General features: G+C 43.3%; 1 protein-coding gene across 5 annotated transcripts; it reads right to left on the minus strand.

The window, feature by feature from the left end:
- Positions 1–3,706: 3,706 nt before the first annotated feature.
- MRPL42 (mitochondrial ribosomal protein L42) lies at positions 3,707–15,241 on the minus strand. Of its 5 annotated transcripts, none has more exons than XM_082310581.1 (8): positions 15,163–15,238; positions 13,952–14,138; positions 13,507–13,669; positions 7,587–7,650; positions 6,521–6,605; positions 5,087–5,250; positions 4,265–4,384; positions 3,707–3,822 (listed from the first exon to the last, which is right to left on the minus strand). In XM_082310581.1, exons 3-7 carry the CDS (start codon positions 13,586–13,588, stop codon positions 4,309–4,311), a joined length of 471 nt encoding a protein of 156 aa, XP_082166707.1. In that variant the 5' UTR covers positions 13,589–13,669; positions 13,952–14,138; positions 15,163–15,238; the 3' UTR covers positions 3,707–3,822; positions 4,265–4,308. The 5 variants fall into 5 exon arrangements, with proteins under 5 accessions (XP_082166707.1, XP_082166705.1, XP_082166706.1 ...); XM_082310579.1 differs by having other exon boundaries at positions 13,948–14,138; XM_082310580.1 differs by lacking the exon at positions 13,952–14,138 and having other exon boundaries at positions 15,163–15,241.
- Between the last annotated feature and the right edge of the window lie 5,157 nt (positions 15,242–20,398).

Raw genomic sequence — 20,398 nt, forward strand, 5'->3', positions numbered from 1 at the left:
CAAAATATACATCCTCTATTACAGAGGAGGAACGCAGTCTCCATCTATCCGAGCTCTTCATTATTGAACTTCATCCTGGTTTTGAGGACACAACGAGCACGTGAGGAATTACAGCAGAGCCGCTGCTAAAACTCATAAAGATTGGAGTAACTAAGAAATGCAGCGTTGGCTTTAAACAGCATCACGACTGTGACTTGTGACGGAGCTGCAGCAGCGGTTTATTCTGGTGCCGCAGAGTTCAGGCACGGCAGCTGAAATTCAGGCCTAGTACAACGGCAAACGGACAGGAAGGGAACTTCCCTATAGGACTGAGTAAGTGGAGGGGCGGGAAGGGACGGATGGATGGACGGACGGATGGATAACTGCTCCCTCCATCACAGTCACGAGGAACTGAAGCACAAAGGCGTGGAACTGTGACATGGGTGTATTTGGCAGCTGGGTGCCGTTACCGCTCCGCTGTTGGCTCGTTTTTTCAAAACCGGGAGGGTGGAGGCTTCTTTTTGTTCAAGCGCGAGCGCACCTCTCTGCTACACGTTACAAAAGTCGACGCAAACGGGCGCCTAAGTCCCGCACGAGAACCCTTGACCCTGTGAATCCAGCCACTTTCAGACCTGCTAGGAAGTTCCTCTTTCTTAAGTTTTTACAGATGTAATTAAAGAGCAGCTAACGCATGTCTCATAGCGTTAAATTCGATGATAGAGCTCGATCCTCTCTGGGTTCAGACAAATCCAGTTGCGTTATTGTGCGAGATTGCCTCCTGGTGGGAGTACCAAGAATCTGCAGAACAACGTAATTTGCACATAGAAAAGGCGAAAACCTGTTTTAAAAGCGCGCTTCCTTTTTTAATTCAGGTCTAACCAGAGGAAGTGAAAGAACTTTGTTTCCACTAGGACATCAACCTAAACTGAACTGCGATTTAAATGGTCGGAATTGAGGACAAACATTTTGATACTTGACTGAAACAGAGTTTTCTAATAGCAGGCCAGCAAGCAACGCCTGACAAGGCTTTTACCGAAACATTAAAAAAGAAAAAAACCACCCAGTAAGATGTGCCTAACTGCATGCTATCCTTAGCAATGAGCCTAATAAGGCCTGAAACGCTTAGTAACTACTAGATACAAAGCAAATGGCCAAGTGCCTAAAATTGGATACAAAGACACCAGAGCAGACTTAACGTTGCCAATACTATGCAACTCAAGTTTTCAATTACAGAGAAGAGGAGCTGCAGAAAACAGAAATCCCAAACTAACTTTCACATTAATTATTCTTCTGCTAGCCGTGGGACAAGAATCAAATGGACGAATTTCTAATTCCAGGTTTTCAAGCGAAGAGAAACAGGTGAAGACAGCTTTATGTAGTTGTTCAAGACCTAGAAAATCGGGAGGACAGAAATACTGGAATTACTTACTAGGTGGAATTACTGTGAGAGTAGGATTTTAATTAGGTCACGCTTCAGATGACCCAGGAGAAAGCTTTAGTAGAAGAGAACATAGAAAGATTGAGAGTGGCAGCGTAATACAGGAGAAGATTTTAAAATACCAATTTTATGAATTAATGTAATAACAAAATGGCAGAGGGTACACGCAGGGAACACGTGTTTTAGACTCAGCTTCCAGTAACTGGGCAGAAGAGGAAGTACTTTAAAGATAGCAGTCCAGCACATCATAGATTTTCAACCCTCAAAATGCCTGAAAAGCATCCAAAAATGTTTGGGAAACATTGAGAAATCCAACATTTCTACAGTGATTGTGGATGTTTGATCATAAACAGGGTTCGACAGGCAAGAACAGATAAATGTGATAACAGAAGGTTTCTGTGAAGCAAAACATCTTAATAGCATTAGGCAGCAATATGCAAAAGTATCAAGGAGAAGAAGGGGGAAAAAGAATCGAAAGTTTAGATTAATCCAAGGCTATTTTTTCTTACACTGGAGTAAAGTCAAACGGTGACAAATGAGGTCCCAGCTTTCCAAAAATAAAGGGGGCTCGATTTGATGCAGTGCAACATAACAGAACACTAAACACGAGAGGTAAGCTTCTCACTCACGGACCAGTGTCAATACCAGGCACCATGAATTGATGGAAATACTAAAATTTGTTGTCCTACAAATTACTAAAAACTATTTTAGAAGTTCTATTCTAGGCAGAGAAAATGGTTATTTTCATGCGATTGAACTTGCAGAGTAAGCAGCGATCCTTTTCACAGACACAACAGACATTCCTTCATGGCGGCATGTTTGTTATCACGCGAGCAACACATCGTATCACGCGGAGCCAAAATCACTTGGCTGAGGTAGGCTTAAACATGGACTCGGATATCTTAGGAGCGTAACAGAGAGAATAAGCAAAACGATTTCATGCTCTGCCGTGATAAACCATTAGCAGCTAACTGGCACTTGGATTTAAAAATGCATTTTTTAAAATAACACCAAGATAAATACTTAATACTAGCTTTTTGTAAAATTTTCCAGAAGTATTTAAAGGCAGTCTTTTTACATGCATCCAACATTACTTTTTTCACAATTAAAGGAAATTCAAGGAAAAAAGGTTATTTAGTAATAACTTCAGAAAAGTAAGTGTCCTTGTGCTAACAATCATCTTATCCAAGTTGCTTTGGAAAGGAAATACAAGCAAAATGTATGACATCGATGGGATAACTATTTTCTGATTATTTATTAGGATCTGCTCAGAGGAGTTAAAGAAGTCACTAGGATCTCTGCGGAGGCACAATGTGCCAAGCTAGCCCTTTCTGTCAGAAGGCTGATGCCTAAAACTGTGGATCGGAGTAAAGAATCTCCCTTTCCTGAGAAAAAATGCTAGACGACATAGAACATTTTAATAGCAGAAACATTTAAGCACTACAAAACGCTAAAGCTATGAAGTAGAATCAGACCCAATTTCTTTAATTTAAAGTATTTTATATAGTAAAGGGCCAATCCTTCCCCCTAGGCAAGCTAGAAGGAGCTGGGAGTCTTCCCGGATTACCTTGCTGAGGCAATGAACTCTTCCTCCCCTGGGCTACAGCTATTCCCATTTACAACAAAACAAACCCACAACCAAAAAAAGCCCCACAAACCTCGAATGCACACAGAAGTTACCTCAGATAGTTGGGAATGCTGGGTGATTTAGAAGGGTGAGTTGTTATGCCTTGGAAGCTAAAATTTAACCAAGTTGGCCCGTTTTCAGTACATGACATTAGCTTTAAGCACAGTCACTTGGCTGATGTAGGATTAAACATGGAATCAGGTATCTTACAAGCATAACAAGATGCAAAACTATTTCACTGTTTTCATAAATACCTCATAATATTTTTCATAAATACTATTTTATAAATACCTCAGTATTCAAGCTCATCTGCATTTCAGTTGCTAGATTTCGGAGGGGGGGAAAAAAAAAAATCCCCCAAAATAACATCAAACCCCAAGGTGTCCAGTTTGAGACTTCCCGTTTTGACAAGGTACTTCCATGCATTCCCTTCACCAACGACAAGCCTCTGAGCCAGTTTAATCGGAGCGCTCCATCACCTGTTACAGCCAGTTCTAACGCCAGCACGTTCACTGACCGTGCAGGCACAACGGCCTCCACTGGATCCTTGTTTCAGTAGTGCGGTTTTGCTGTTTTTCTACTGTCAACTAGTTGCAATAGAAAATAACAAATTTAGTTAAGCATGTTTTAGTTATAGCACTCACACAGAACCGGCAAACATCTCATTTTCTGTAATTTTTATTTCCAATAAAGATCGATAGCAAAGTGCTGATGAACAAGAAGTTATCTTAATCATCTGTCTTTAGGAGGATTAGGATTCTTGCGTCTTCTATGATACCTGGAAGAAAAAAAGGCTGCGGTGAATGCAAGCTTTGGAGAGTCCTTGATTCTCCTGATATTTCCCGCCCCCGGTGAGTGGTCTGGAGGTTACACAGGTAAGCAAAACACAAGATAGACGAGCACAACCCATTACCACTCATTAGATGTCATCTCTGTTGTTCATGGAGTTACGTAACGCTACTCATTTCTACTGCTACATCTGCTACAAGCACGCAATAATCCAATCAGTTCTGCAGCTGAATAGGCACAAAGGCTGCTATTTATTCTCAATCCTTTGTGTGAGGATTAAATCCTTTTATTACATGGTCAGCTTTTCCTTTGGCTAAAATGATTGCTACAGAACAGAGAGACTGTACGTTAAATAGTGTAATATTTTGCAGACAAACTGAAAAACATTCTTCAAAACAAAAGTGATCCCTACTTTCCTCTTAGTTACCCACCCTAAATCAAGGAAGATCCTGTTTGACGCTCATTAAAGTGACAGCTACCCTTTGGCCATGGAAAGTTCTATCAGTTCATTCCTTTTGTCTGCTCCCAAAACACAATAATTAAAATGTTTTCTGTGGACAAAAAAAAAAAAATTCTGCCTGTATGAAGTCTCCATAGCTATAAAATTAGCAGCTACCAAAAGGTGTAGTAACACAGACTGGAAAGGAGTAACACAAACTAGGACGCCGTTTGTTCCCAGTGGTATACCTGAACGTACATCGCTCCTCTCTAAGCTCAGTCGTGCATATTTCCACCTCTTGTCCTCCCAGCTTTCTGAATACAAGGCATACCAAAGTACGCTTTTCACCGTTTCAGTGAAAAACCTCTACTATTCTTAAGTCTGAGAATCATCCTATTAAGTTTTTTTCTCTAAAGTTTTTAAGAAATAGACAGTGCATGGTTCCAAGCTGTATTTGGTTATACCCACTGAGGGTATTTTACATACTAGATTCTCTTATGCTGACTTCACTTATGCAACTTTAATAAATCACCTGGACCAGCAGCTAACTAGATGGTATGAGAAATTTCTACTCTGTGACATATTTAAAAAAAAAAAGAGTTGCAAAATCTACCAAAGCGGCAGCGTTAAAAAAAAACTTACGAAATACAGTCGTCCGTTTACACAACACTGCAATGAGGATTTTATGTAGTAGCCCATGTGCTAACAGTAGCCTGTCTCACATGACTTATCCTACGTTGAATCTAGTCATTAAATTATTCCTGTATCTCCTTTTACATCCCAAAGGAACAAACATTGAAAAGAAAATACTTACTGTCCCACGGGGTACCAGCGATGTTTTGTTGTGTAAAACATTTTGCTGAGCTCTTCAATTGTAGGGCCTCTATTGTTCTTTAGCTCTTTTTCAGTCAATCTGGATTTCAAAACTTGATCAAGGGTTTCTTCTTTATTATTCACCGGATCTGGCCGTGGTACGGGCTATAAAAACAGTAGCGTATATATTTCCTTTTTCTCCTTTTTTTGAGAAAATCAAAAAGCCAAGCTACGTAGACTGCATTACAATTTACCCTGAACAGCTGAAACCAAAGGAATACGGAAGAGTGCCTGTAATTGTAAAGGCTATTTACTGCCCCCCCCCCGCCAGCCCTGAACAAAACCACATCACTGTGGAGCAGATGTCTAGAAACATCTAATTACCCCAGGTGCTACAGCTGATTACCCTACCCCTAAAATCAGCACTGCTGACATCATTATTGCTGATCTCATCCTTACAATTCACTAGCTGAATCACAAGCTTCAGTTCAGCTAATGCGAAAGTACTCATATTATTCCTATTTAGAAATGTATTCACAGTGACGACCATCATCGCTAAGAAAGCTTGTAGATGATTTGTACCTTGGAGAAGAATGTCACTTCCTAATTGTCTGTGCATCTGCTAAGACCAAGATGTTTGTTCTCAACCTGAAACCTACCTACTAGCACCGTTACAAGTATTTTTCCTTGGTTGAGTCTTTTACACCTGTTTTTCCCGAGACATGCAACTGATAAATTTACAAATACCGATACGTAACTTGCAGGCAAAGAGCGCTAAAATGTTTTAAGTTTTCAATGGAGAATTTTCACGTTGGGCACTTCAACAACGTAGCTACCATTTGCGGTATTTTACTAGCACAAGAGAACTGGAAATTGAAACAAAAAGTGTACACTAGAAAAGTTTATCTAGACATATTTTCGTCAGTGTAAAGAATACATTGGAAGTACTACTGATAGAGTTTATGAACCCAGAGTGCTGAATGAAATTTAAAGCGTGAGTTGAAGAAAGCAGCAGCAGCAGCAGCGCTCCTCTGCATCCTCTTGCCCAGACTGCTGCATCTGTGCGCAGCAGGACGTGTGAGCTACAACCTGCCTTCCAAACACCCTCCTTGAGGAGTACGCGCATAGACAGAAACGATCTTTCTCTGTAGTGCGCAAGTATTTGAGTGCCTCGTTTAATTCTATTTGAGTTACCATATGCTGTGATATCTGAGCATTTCTTACTCTGCAACTTTCCCTCAATTCAACTAAGAATAAGGTCCTCCTCAGGGCAGCAGCCATGTTCATCATTCACTCACTTCACAGACATGCTGATCACCTAATAAAAAGTACCTCAGTATTTCAAACTTAAAAAAGATGCCCTAAAGACTCAAAATTATGAACTACTTATGCCTTTAAAAGAGTAAGAAATATAAATGTGTACATTTGGACGTACTTTTGTATGCTCATACGGAATCTCAAGCGAAGGGTGGTAGCAGACAATTGTCTTCAAATCTGATGTCACTGCAAGTTCCACTTTGCTATAAAAATAAAAGCTTGCACTCTTAAATATATCCCTTAAAATCTTCAGAAATGCTTATCAACTGAACAGCCCAAGTCCCAGAGAAAATCAGATTTGACCCTGCATTTATGAATTCTTAAGAATCTTCTATAAAATGAACCCTTATAAAATAAAGGTCACAAACACTTGATCTAAACTTCCCTTTTTTTTTTTTTCCAGCCATCTTCAGGTTTCTTTTTTTGGATGGGGAGGAAAAAAGGGCTAAAATAAAGTATTAAAGATAGCTGGAAATATAGGTTGGAAAAAAAATCTTTAACACTTTGAATAATTACATATAAAACTGTAGCAACAGATGGGGGTAATGATCATCAGTGACACCTAAGACACCATGCCTTTGTAAGAAGCATGGCACCTACAAAAGAAAGAATGGAAAACAAAGCTCTGTTTGGGGTTCCAACTTTTATATTTGGTAAAAGACGATGAGCATGATGAACAAAAAGTCCTACTGAGAGCTTCCTTCAGGGAGTATGACGCTCTTCTCACCTTCCTTCCTTGTTAACTTCCATAACACATTAGTTTCCTGAAACCTTGAATGACACGGATGCTGTGTTTCTCACTATATTTGTATCATCTTTTCTGGTTTCTATGAAAGTTTCTCATGCAGCAGCTCAAAAACAGCTGGACTTTGTCTTAACAGCAAGCATCAATGAAAATGACCGCTCTTAGCTACTTTTGCTCTTCCACAAACAAAACTGCAGGGGTACCGGGGTCATCACCACATTTGGAATGAGTCCTGCATTTTTCATTACGCTCTTTTTTTTTAAATACTAACTTCACAATCTTTATGATCGGAAACAGTACTTTTGTTAAAATTATTACATATATCCAAAACTGGCAGAAGATGTATCCGATACCGTTATATGACAACTTCATGACAGAGAAAGTAGCCCTGGAATAAACGTTACATGAAAAGGCCACACATCAAAGCACGTTTAAGTACCAATTGTAGTCTTCAGGGAGAACTGAGTATGTAGATTTACGGCAAGCATGATACACAGCTCCATCTGCAAAAAAACCACGTAAAGAACACTGATGTAAAAACAAACAGAGCTGTGCCAAATTTAAGGATGTTTACATTTTCATTCCATTCTAAGTCTTAATTGGGGATTATAATCATACTCAATTTTAGATTAACAAAACCCAAATACTGTCTAAATAGAAGTCCACTTTACTACACAGATTTCTAGTGCGATCAAAAAATACAGTATCTAGGTAGCTATGGCCTACATTTACCTTTCCAATTGTATTGTTCTCCTAAGAAAAATCACAGTATGAACAAAATACCTATAGATTTCACCATTAGAGCATATTCTTCATATATGCAAAGAACATTACCTGATGACTTACAGGGAAGATCATAATTTCATTCATAGCAATACTTACTCTAAAAACCAAATTTGTACTTTGCTGGTGACTGCTCTATAAGCTATACAAAACACAAAACTGTAATGTCTAGGCTGCTGTAACACTAGAGAACTTCATCCCTTTCCCCAGGCTCCTGTTGCTCCAAGGAAAGCAATCGCAAGAATTACAAGTAGTAAAGAAGGACAACAGCATCCGGGACTGTATAAGCGGACTGAGGGAGGGGATTACCTCCCCCTGCTCAGCACCTGTGAGACCACATCTAGGTACTATGGCCAGTTTGGGGCCCTTTAATAAAAGATAAACCTGAATCAGTTCAGTGAAGGTCCACCAAGATGGTCAGGGGCTGCAGCGCCTGCGCTGTGGGGAAAAGGCTGAGGGACCGGAGCTGGCTCAGCCTGCAGTAGCAACAGTTTTGGGGAGACCTAACAGCAGCCCCCAGTGACTATGTATGAGGACTGGGGTTACTGAGGAGAGGGAGCCAGTCTGTTCACAGCAGCGCATGGTGGGAGGACGTGAAACAACATCCCTAAGCTGAAACGAGCGGCTCTGACGGGATATGTAGAGAAACATTTTCCTCCTGAGGGCAGCCAACCAGTGGGACTGGGGCCCAGGCAGGTTTGTGCAGTCTCTGTCCTTGGAGGTTTCAAAGACCCAGCTGGACAAAGCCCTGAGCGACCTGGTGTGGTTGCAGAGCTGAGCCTGCTTTGAGCAAGAGTTTGGACCACAAACCACCCGAAATCCTTTCCAACTGGGTTTTCCCACAATTCCATTCCCATTTTTTCACAGAATCATAGAATCATTTACGTTGGAAAAGACCTTTAAGATCATCCAGTCCAACCGTAAACCTAATGTAAGGTGTTAAACACTAACAGTCCCTCATACAAGAACCAAACCATAGACATCCTGCCTTCCACAACCACGTGGGTATGCATGCCCAGGATGGGGCTGGGAGGTACCTGTAGTTGATTTCTACTGGCAAACCCCTTCCTTTACTGCTGGAACCTGACACAAATCCACATGTAAGTTTCTGAGCCCAGTGAAGCCCCCCCCCGCAGCGGGACATGATAGGATCCACCCGCCCTGATGGGGAAAACGCATCTTTGGGCGTAAGCTGGCGGGATTGATCAAGAGAGCTTTAAGCTAGAATCGATGGGGGAAGGGGATACCAACAGGACTGCAGTAGGTAAGCCAGGGGTTGGCCTGGCACCACCTGAGGGCGGCGGTGCTAGTGGGAACATTTACACTGCTCCTGGGAGCACGGAGGGCTCAGGAGCATATCTGAAATGCTTGTACACCAGCGCACACAGTATGAGAAACTAACAGGATGAACTGGAAGCGTTGGTCAGCTCCCAGAGCTATATCATCATCGGTATTAGTGAGAGTTGGTGGAACGAGTCCCACAATTGGAGCGGTGGGATGGAGGTCTACGGGCTGTTCAGGAGGGACAGGCAGGGCAGGCGAGGTGGAGGTGTTGCGCTATATGTGAGGGAGAGGTTTGACTGCACAGCCCTTACAGTTAGTGACGTGGTTGAGAGCCTCTGGGTAAAGATTAGGACGACGGAAAACAAAGGAGTTGCTGTAGTGCGTGTCTACTACTGATTGCCCAGCCAGGATGTAAGCACTGATGAGTTATTCTATAGGCAATTAAGAGAAATTTCTGGATCAGTAGCCCTTGTCCTTACAGGAGATTTCAACTTCCCAAACATCAACTGGGAATATCATACTGCTGTGACAAGCAGGTCTTGGAAATTCTTGAAGTTTGTAGGAGAGAACTTATTCTCACAAGTGCTCAGTGCGCCAACTAGGAAAGGTGCCCTTCTGGACTCCCTGTTTGTGAATAGAGAAGGACTCCTGGGGGATGCGATGGTAGGTGGCTGTCTTGGCCACAGTGATCATGAAATGGTTGAGTTTAAAACATTCAGGGTAATGAGAAAAAAAGACAGCAGAGTTGCTACCCTGGACTTCAAAACAGCAAACTTTAAGCGATTCAGGGAGCTATTTAGCAGAGTACCCTGGGAATCTGCTTTTGAGGGCTTAGGAGTCCACGAGTGCTGGCCAGTCTTTAAGAACCACCTTTTAGAAGCACAGGAGCAGGCCATTCCACTGTGTCCTAAGTCAAGGAAGCGGGGCACAAGACCAGGTTGGCTGAACAGGGAACTCCTCATGGAGCTCAAAACGAAAAAGAAATTGCATGACCTCTGGAAGCAAGGTCAGGCTTTGCAGAAAGATTACAGAGCTGTCGTTCATATAGGCATGGAGAAGACAGGAAAGGCCAAAGCTCAATTAGAGTTGAAACTGGCCAGTGTTGTTTCAGATAACAAGACGGTCTTTAAGTACATTAATAGTAAGAGGAGGTCTAAAGAAAACGTTGGACTGATACTTGTTGAAGGTGGTCATCTGACTAATAGGGATGAAGAAAAAGCAGGGGCATTCAATGCATTTTTTGCCTCAGTCTTTAATAACACTGACAGACCTTGGGCTGCCCCAGTCCCCTGAGCCAGAGGGCCACAAGTGTGGCAACAGTGACTGTCCATTTGTGGACACTGAAATTGCAAGGGACCAGCTGTGCCAGCTGAATGTTCACAAGTCCATGGGGCCTGATGGGATTCATCCCAGAGTACTGAAGGAGCTAGCGGATGTTGTGGCAGAATCTGAATTCTCTCAGTGCCAGGAGGCACACAAGGCGCGAACATCGTTCTTCCACTTCGATCGGTCTGCGGCTGCGTGCTCTGGAACCCAAGGGCCACAGCGCAGTCTTCTGTTGTTTTTTTCCTCAGGACATGACCGATCCAGTTCCATCTCCTCCTCCTCACTTCATTACTGATTTTCTCCATGTCCGCCATTTCGGTTTTTTTTTTTTTTTTTTTTTTTTTTTTGAAAGTTGATGCTCGTCGTTTCTGCAACTTTTTATTTTTTTTTCCGGAAGGAGGTAGTTGGCCTCCTGCCCAGCCCCCATGACTTGGAGGGCCAGTGGTTTTTCTGTCAGGGTGGCCTTCCCTTAGGCTGCGTTGGTTCGCGGCACCTTCTTCAATTTTATCCGGTGCACCCTCCAGAGAGGGATCCCCTATCCACCACCCAGGGGATGCGCCTTCTAGCCGTGCAGCCCCAGCCGAAGGGATGTTATGGCAGGACCCCTCTCAATCATCTACCACAGGTCTTGGGAGCCTGGGGAGGTCCCTGCTGACTGGAAGCGAGCCAGTGTTATTCCAGTCTGCAAAAAGGGTGCGAGGGAAGACCCAGGAAACTACAGACCTGTTAGTCTAACCTCAGTTCCTGGAAAAATTGCGGAGAAGATTATACTGGGTACTACTGAAAGGCATTTCAAGAATAATGCAGTCATCGGGCACAGCCAACATGGGTTCACAAAGAGAAAGTCCTGTTTAACTAATTTGATATCCTTCTATGATAAGGCCACCCCCTTAGTGGATGAAGGGAAGGCAGCGGATGTAGTTTTCCTGGACTTCAGTAAGGCTTTTGATACTGTCCCTCACAGCATCCTTCTGGACAAATTGTCCAACTGTGAGATGAGCAGGCTCACGGCGTGCTGAGTGAAGAACTGGCTGAATGGCAGGGCTCAAAGGGTTGTAGCAAATGGGGCTACATCCAGCTGGCAGCTGGCCACCAGCCGTGTTCCTTGGGTTCAGTTCTGGGGCCAGTCCTGTTCAATATATTTATCAACAATCTGGATGCAGGAATTGAATGCACCATTAGCAAGTTGGCTGATGATACCAAACTGGGAGGTGCTGTTGACTCTCTGGAGGAACAAGAGGCCTGGCAGAGGGATCTGGGTAGATTGGAGCATTGGGCAGTGATTAATGGGATGAAATTTAACAAGTTCAAATGCCGGATTCTGCACCTGGGATGGAGTAACACCAGGCACAAGCAGAAATGGGGAGAGGAGTGGCTGGAGAGCAGCCCTGCAGAAAGGGATCTGGGGGCGCTGGTCGACAGCAGGCTCGGTACGAGTCAGCAGCGTGCCCTGGCAGCCCAGAGGGCAAACCGCCTCCTGGGGTGCATCAAACACAGCATAATCAGTCCATCAAAAGAGGTGATCATCCTGCTGTACTCAGTGCTGGTGCGGCCTCACCTGGAGTACTGTGTGCAGTTCTGGGCCCCACAGTTTAAGAAGGATGTGAAGGTCCTTGCATGCATCCAGAGGAGGGCAACAAAGCTGGAGAAAGGGCTGGAAGGCAAGTCCTGTGAGGAGCGGCTAAGGACTGTGGGTTTGTCTAGTTTGGAGAAAAGGAGGCTGAGGGGTGACCTCATTGCTCTATATGGCTTCCTGAGGAGGGGGAGGTGCTGAGCTTTTCTCCCTGATATCCAGTGATGGGATGGGTGGGAATGGTTCAAAGCTGCGCCAGAGGAGGTTCAGACTTGACATTAGGAAGCATTTCTTTACTGAGAGGGTGGTCAAAGGCTGGACCAGGCTTCCTAGAGAGGTGGTCGATGCCCTAAGCCTGTCAGTGTTTGAGGCATTTGGACAATGCCCTTAAAAATATGCCATAACTTTTGGTCAGCCCTGAAGCGGTCAGGCAGTTGGACCAGGTGATCGTTGTAGGTCCCTTCCAACAGAAATATTCTATTCTTCTACCACTACACTTTAAGAACTGAATTACAATCACAAGAACTAAGTCTTAGCATGTTCTGAGCCTTTTGTTTTCAAGTAAGTCATAAAAAGGTTTCAACTTTTTCCTGACATTTTATGTAGACCATCTTTAGTTTTAATACAAATAGGATTCTTCTTGGCTGTTCACAATGGAGGGGGAGAGCATTCAGTGTGTCAAAACTGGGAAAGCTGAAAGAATGAAGAAGAAACTATTGTGTAGCTAATTTCCTCTCAGAAATATTTTAGGTGTAAAATTCTAAAATTTAGAATTTCTGTTAGCACTTCCACACTTCAGTTCTTCCAATTAAATCATTCTTAGTTATTAAGAAGTTGAGTTCTGGTAAAATATTACTGCAAATAGCTTGTATTCCTTCCTAAGATTTCTCTCCCCTCTTTGCCCACTAACCTCTAAAACATAACATGTCCATTACATTTTCTCAGTTCCTGTCTTTTCTACCACCTTTACTATCTCCCCTACATCTTTCTATTGATGTCTAAAACATGGAAAAAATCTAAGAAATAATATTGCCTGTTTTCAGTTGTTCTCTGTTTATGTTAAGTAATAAGATTTTACTGTAGTCTTTTCTCACCACTGTTTGTAAGTCTGAAAAAAATAAATTTAAATCTTCAAATATAATCAGTGGTAAGAGGGGTGGTATTTACAGGCCAACTAATAAATTAGAGGAGTGTCATATGTGGACCATGGAAGCTTTAAAAGAAAAAAAAAAAAAAAACACACCAAATCAAGATATCCTTTAATTATTAGCAGACTTGATTCTGTTCAAATAAAAATTCACTTCCATGCTTCCATTACTTTAAACAGTCTAGGAAAGAGTTTCTCAAAGAACAAATTTTAATATAGGACTTCTACAATTTCATCACTACTTACTCTGCAGCGGGGCCTGCTTACAGGTTGCTACTGAACGCATCCAAAAGAAGCTGGACCACACAGTTCTAAGCAATGTTGACATGCTGACAGCAGACAGGAAACCAGTCCTGGACAAGATGGAACTCAAACAGACACTGTATCCTTTCTTCCTGCAGAACACACTCTGAAAGAAACCAGTTTCATAACTGTTTGGGGTACAAAAGACCAACAATTTAATTTCCTGAATATCTTAAGGATAAATAAAATTTGTGCAGTATATTACTCATTATTTGTCAGTTGTTTAGAAGTCCTTATTATTTAAGGCACAGGCATCTGCCTCCTTCATAGTCAAATGTGGTACAAGACTTTATTTAGTGAGAAGTACTCTTTGAAGGTACATCATTACCATTAAAAAAAGTTTCCAAACTTGGGTCTTCTCACAGGTTTTCTACTGGTACTCACCCACCTAAGCTTTGCATTCTTCCTGCTGCACACGCCACAGAATTATTCCTGAAACATGTATTTCTTGTTCACGATGTAAATACCATCACCCAGTATAAGACCAGAAGTACTTATAAATAATACTTGCTGTAGTTAACAAGCTGTCTAGATTCAGTCGGTTTCATCCATCTCAAAAGCAATACACCTAAAAGCTATAAAATACCATTTAGAATACCTTAAATATTACCCCAAATTTCACAGAAGCAGGAAGACATGTATAAACATCTTAAGTTTTCATTGTCTACAGAAAAAAAAATTTTAAAAAATTGCTTCGAAGAGAAACTTATAATGATGCTTAAGAACACATAACTGGAGACAGTTTAAAGACATACTTGTAAAAAAATTAAAAAAGAAAGAAACAAGATCTTTTTAAAACTACTTCATACTTAGCGCCCAAGAACATCACCAGAAGTGTATATTTTTAAATTTCTACAAATAATTATCCATCATTTTCTTTACGTGTGACAAGGGCTGCTGAAGTCAGAGAAGACTAACACAGCATCTACAGAGCTGCTCATAACTTGCCTTTGAAAGCTCGTTAGCAAAAGAGGTGAGGAGAACACGGCGGATCCGGACCGCCTTGCCAATGACAGGCTTCAAGCACCGGCCCATGCTCGGCCTCACCTCAAGGACCCCTACGGTTTAAATCGGGACATCCCCGCCCCTAAGGCAGCGCACAGAAAACTCTTAAAGGTCTGTCTGCAACAAGCAAGAGCAAAAACCTGATGTTTCTAGGATTAAAGAAAATATTTAGCTTTAAAAAAAAAGTAATTAACCCATCAAAGCAAGCAAAAGAGTGCCCGTTATAAAAACAGATCTGCAGGCTACTAAAAAAAGAAAATTCTGAGTGTGACACACAGCGACTTAACCCTTCTGAGAGCAAATAAACTCTCTTCCTAGGGCCCGTCTCGGAGGCCTGGCTTGCAGCTCCCCTGCATCAGCCGGGGGCACTCTGTCACTCTCTACCGAAACAAGGAGAGGGGAGCGCTGCGCAGCGCGACCCTCAGGCGAAGCAGCCCTGCCCTCGGCGGCCCGGCCCCGCCGAGACGAGCGCTTTCCCGGCGCAGAGCGCAACAGCCGCCCCCAGCAACCGCGGCCAGGAGGGAACGACAGCAACCGCCGCCGCCGCCGCCGCCGCCGCCTGCCTCCCTCCAGCCGCGACGGCGTAACCGTTACCTGTGCGGACGCCGCGCCGTCCCCTCAGCAGCCCGCCAACGACCACACCACTGGAAGCGGGGCCAAGTGCCCTTCCGCTTCCGGCAGCGGCTCGCCCCGCGGCACGCCGGGAGATGTAGTGCAGGCGGTCCGGCGGGTGGGGCCTACCCCGGGCGGGGCCTACCCCGGGCGGGGCGCGCCGCCGCCGCCGCCTCCCTCCCCGGCCAGCGCCGCCCCGGCCGCGGCAACAAACTCTGAAGCGCTTCCAAACCCGGCTGCGGCGGCAGCGAACTGCCGCTTGGCCGGCGGGGCCCGGGGCCCGGCCCCTGATGGCAGCGGGCCGGGCCAGGGGGGAGCGGGCGGCCAGCCAGCGCTCCTCCCCGCCCTCGGTGCTCCCCGGCGGTCCCTGTGCTGAGGGGGTTTCGGGGGGAGCCCGGCGTCGGCAGCGGCTGCTCAGCCGGCGGAGAGGGCGCGAAGTCACTGCAACAGGCACCGGCCTCCGCAGGGGTCGTGCCATCCTGTTAGTTAGCTGCAAAATAAATCACTCTGATCCCGTCGTCTCCGACATTACCGGTTACTTCACAAGCTTGTGAGCATGGCCTGCTTGCTTTCCATGTTAAATTACACAGTGGCTGCGGCAGCTCCCTCTGTTCAGCCTGCCAGACCTTCGCAGTACCTGTAATACCTTTTCACAGGAAAGGCCTGGGTTTTATGTACACGAAATAGCACATTTCAGATATTTAAGGCGTGCAGAAAAATCACCTGAATGCCCCAGGTGCGCTGCTGCTCTGGGGCTATTTGCTTTGCTTCTTTTGGAGATGGAGTCACAAAGTATTTCAAAGACAACGTTATATTTACACAACATTGATAAAAGACAAGAAGACCTGCTGCTCTAGTACCTGAAACGGCTCCAGCACCGTAAGTTTTCGCTGCCCATGAAGCATCTCTAAGTCGCAGCAGCCGACTGTGTCTCAGTTCCTGTCTCAGAATTACTCTTTTGGAGAGTCTCGGATAATGCCTCCTAAAAAGGCTGCAACCTCTTCCAGATATCTTCAGACCATTGCATCTTTTCTGGTTGTTGGCTGTGGTCCAGCAATTTCATGCAGTTGTTGGTGGAAGCCTCACAATTTCAGCAATGTCTAACTTTGTTCTGTAGCTGCAGAGTTGCAGTAACACTGATAACTTCCAGGAGTGTAGCAGAAGCGTAGCCAGAAATCACTAGTCAAGAGCTGATTGTTCCCATCAGGAGTGGCAAAGGTTTCTTTTTGAATGTTGTTCCTGACAGTGGAAGATGGAAGACATCTGCTCTGGGCCTTCTTGCAATATTAGATGCAGCAAGCCATAGAGAGAGGGGGCAGAGATGGGCCAAAAATGTTTTACATACTACTTGGAGAGATGCAACCAAGGTGGGAGATCACATCTCCGCTACAAGACTCCTCCACATTTGTGGAGATCAGCTCTCTCCATCATTCCCATCAAGTTTCTGCGTGCAGCTACAGAGGGGTCTGATCTGGGCTCAAGCACTTAAAAAAAGCAGCACAGTTCGATGTATCTTCTGCTGTGTACCAGCTTATTTTTCCCACAAGGAAATCCTTGTACTAGGACAAGGGCAGCCCTTGGATGAAGAACAGCCTTTTGAAGCTGAATGCAAGCAAGATAGTGGTTATACTGATGGACAAAGAAAACACGTTGAGGATTTTAAGCTCAAGGACAGCGTTGACAAAAATAAATGAATAGTTATAAACTGTCTGAAACAAGTGCAGTCTGGAAATTAAAAGAAAGGAGTGATACTGCAGTTAAGGAGTGAGCTTCAGGACTATCTTGTCCACAGGCATAGTGGAGATAAACAGAGTTACTTCAAAGTGAATGTTGCTGAGTTTATGACCAGATTGTGGGGGAACTGCTGCTCAAGATTCTTGCCTTTCTCCTGGGCGGCCGCAGTGCGATATGCCTGTATGCGAATGCACCTTGCTACGGTCCCTTAGCACATACAATCATAGAATCATAGAATCGTTTCGGCTGGAAAAGACCTTTAAGATCATCGAGTCCAACCTTTAACCCAGCACTGCCAAGTCCACCACTAAACCATGTCCCTAAGCACCACATCTACCCGTCTTTTAAATACCTCCAGGGATGGGGACTCAACCACAGAATGCTGTGATGTGTGCTATGTGTGTGTGTATTTGTGTGTGACCCTGTGACACAAGCACATTAGGCCTTGTTCTCGTTTCCTAGGAAATATTAAGCAAAATGAAGGCTTCTCCGACTTATCTTGAAGGTGCTCACAACTTAGTTGTCATAGCTTCTTTAAAAGATTGCCTAAACTCAGTGATGATGATGACTGTGGTTGACACCTCTGATTCTTAGGTGCCTTCTCAAAAGGATATTATTCATCCATGCAGGAGACAAAAAATCCTTTGCTGTCCAGTGGAAACCTTGAAATTACCTCCCTTCACAGCTGGAGACCACTGCAAATTGCACCTGCTGCTTTCTCCAGTGTAAGACACTAGAACTAGATTGCAAAGAACAGCAAAAGATCTTGAATTTGAAGTTTCTTTTTTTTTTTAATAGATGTTTCAGCACATGCTAGTCTGTACTGTTTGTTTTCAATTATTGTATTTTTTTTTTCCACATAGCAAATGCTATGTGGTTCTCTGGGGTGAATTTCTGATTCCAGACAGGAGAACAGCCACCGGGAGGATTACAGGTACCTGCTGCCTAGTGCTACCACATCTTTAGTCCTCTCTTTCACATCACTGCAATGCAATATCGCTTGTAAGGTTCGTCAGAAATCGTTAGCAATCTTCTATACCTTGTTAGGAACTCATTGGGAACACTTGACAGCCCTCTGGAATCTTGATTCACAGAACAGCCTTCACTAGATTTTTTTTCAGATTCCCTGATTTTATACCCTTGTTGCATAATTAGTTTTAAATTAGAGGTAACCTGTGGGTATTTCTGTAATGATCTTGTTCTGGAAACGTGTGCTTTTAACACATCACTGTAATGGCAAATCTTGTAACTTACATCCTGCTTCTTAAAGGTTGCAATTGAAGGTACTGCAGAACTTTATTTTTATTTTTTAAAAACTAAACCACATTCCCTGTTAAGTTTCCAGGCTATTTTTAGACAGTTTCTATAAAGAGATTTTTTAGGAGACAGTAGATGAGGTCTACCCCCTCCCTGACACATAATGTTCTGCGAGTCTATTCTTAGAAGCATGTTCTGACGGATTACAACTTTCTGGTAGGGAGAGGGGAATTGCTTAAGGACAGCTCAGAAGCGTGACTACGCACTTCTCCAGCATGTCTGGAGATGGGGTTATTAATAACTGCCAACGGCCTTGCTTGTTTCAGCAGGTTGTAGACAGCGGAGAGGAGAGTTGCTCGCTCCGTATTGGCTCGACAGAACGGAGGTTGTTCTTTCCATTAACTGCGGGGATACTGTGGAGGCACTGATGGTGATGAGCTGCAGACCTCTGGGACTTCATGTCTTTGAAAACCTGGAAAGTTTTGTTTCTAGGTTGCTCTCTTGCTGAAGAAAAATCATCATCTGTTCTTAGTCAGTCACAAACTTCTCCAGGAAATATTCTAACTGATAAAACAGTTGCCCTATTGTTAGGCAACAAATGCTGTGTACTAATGAAGGCAGGACTATGCTGGTTGGCTCTGTTTTAGAAGAAAAAATTTATAAATCAGAGCTGGCATCTGGATTGGTGTGGGTTTTGTTTAAGCAGTTGCAACCCCCCCTCTCCTTGTGGGAAATGGAAAATCGGGACTTGGCTGTTCTAGCTCTTTTGCTGCAGCGGCATATTTAGGAAATTGTTTCTTAGTAAATTCATTCAGACTGCTCATTAGCAAAATGAATATAATAAATATTTATTTTTTCATAGAAACCAATGTTTCAAAGTCTTCCAGGAACAAACATTTCGTTTCCTTTGTTTCCATTAAATCTGGAGTAGAAAAGGTGCTATACAATCATATCTAGAAGTGGAACGGCATTTGTGAATGGATAGATTTGTTTTATTGCAAAGATGGTTTCTTCGCAACGGAGACGGACAAACCTTCACACCTGAAATAATATATCTTAATCTCTGTAAGGTTATTCTATAAATTTGGGATACAAATTTCTAATGAGACATTGTAGTTTAGTTATGGTCTTAATTCTCAAATCTTCTCAAGTTATGCTGTAGCCAGACAGATTTCTATGTTTTAAATTAATCTGTAAACACCCAGAGTAAACACCAACACTTATGTCAGTAGGCTATCTTCATTCTTTAGTAGATCTCATGCCATCCTGTCATCTGTCCCTCCAGTTACTGGTAAGGAGTCAAGCTGCAACTGTAAATAACAGATGACAAAACTACAGTGCCTGTAGTGGCCACATGCAGCCTAAATAATTTGTGTTCCTGTCGATTACTGTATTTCAAGTAAGCAATATTATACCTGTATTCAAGCAGCCACTTCATGAAAAAAAATCAAGTTATTTGCTACAGTGAAGGCTCTTACTTACAGCATCCCATTCTGATGTCTTAAGCTGGTAAAACATATAACTGGTGTGGTTTTTTTCCTTCTCTCAGTACAGTTTTGCCCAGTACTACCAGTTCAGATCATTCAGAAATTGTCCAGTGACTCTTACAATTAGAGCTAAGTGAAGAACACTGCACTTCTGGGCCTCAGTTTCCCCATTGGTACATAGGAATCATAACAACTCTTGTGCAACACTCTGGGATTTACTGAAGAACATTTTTAATATAAAAATCTAGATATTACTGTGAGAATTTATTCTGTGTGTGTACATACATCCATCTGTTTTTTGCTATTGAACAGACTTTCTACAATACTTGACAAAAATACAAAAATACTTTTATACAAAATAAAGAATCAGGGGGTTGAAATAGAGTTGTAGTTGCACTAAGACTTTTATAAGATTGCAGAGAGGGGTAGGAGGAGGAAGTAAGATTAGTCAGCCGCAGGCTCAGCTGGCCTGGATGCACCCACTCAGTGAGTAACTTGATGACAGCAAAAGCCGTCATCGGAAGATGGTCAGCAGCTGTGTTGAATTGTTCTGGGAGTATTAATTGCATAATTGCAATTATTTGTTTACCTCCTCTGCCTACAGGGACATTATAGAGCACTTTGTTGGTGAATAAGATGGTTGCCTAACTTCATTCTCAGAACCACTGTAATCCCAGTGATGATGTGTGATGACTACAGATTTGTGGGAGGAGGATCGTGCTCTCCATCCTGGCCTTCAC

This window comes from Platalea leucorodia, assembly GCF_965183815.1.
Source record: "Platalea leucorodia genome assembly, chromosome: 4".
Taxonomy (NCBI): Eukaryota; Metazoa; Chordata; class Aves; order Pelecaniformes; family Threskiornithidae; genus Platalea; species Platalea leucorodia.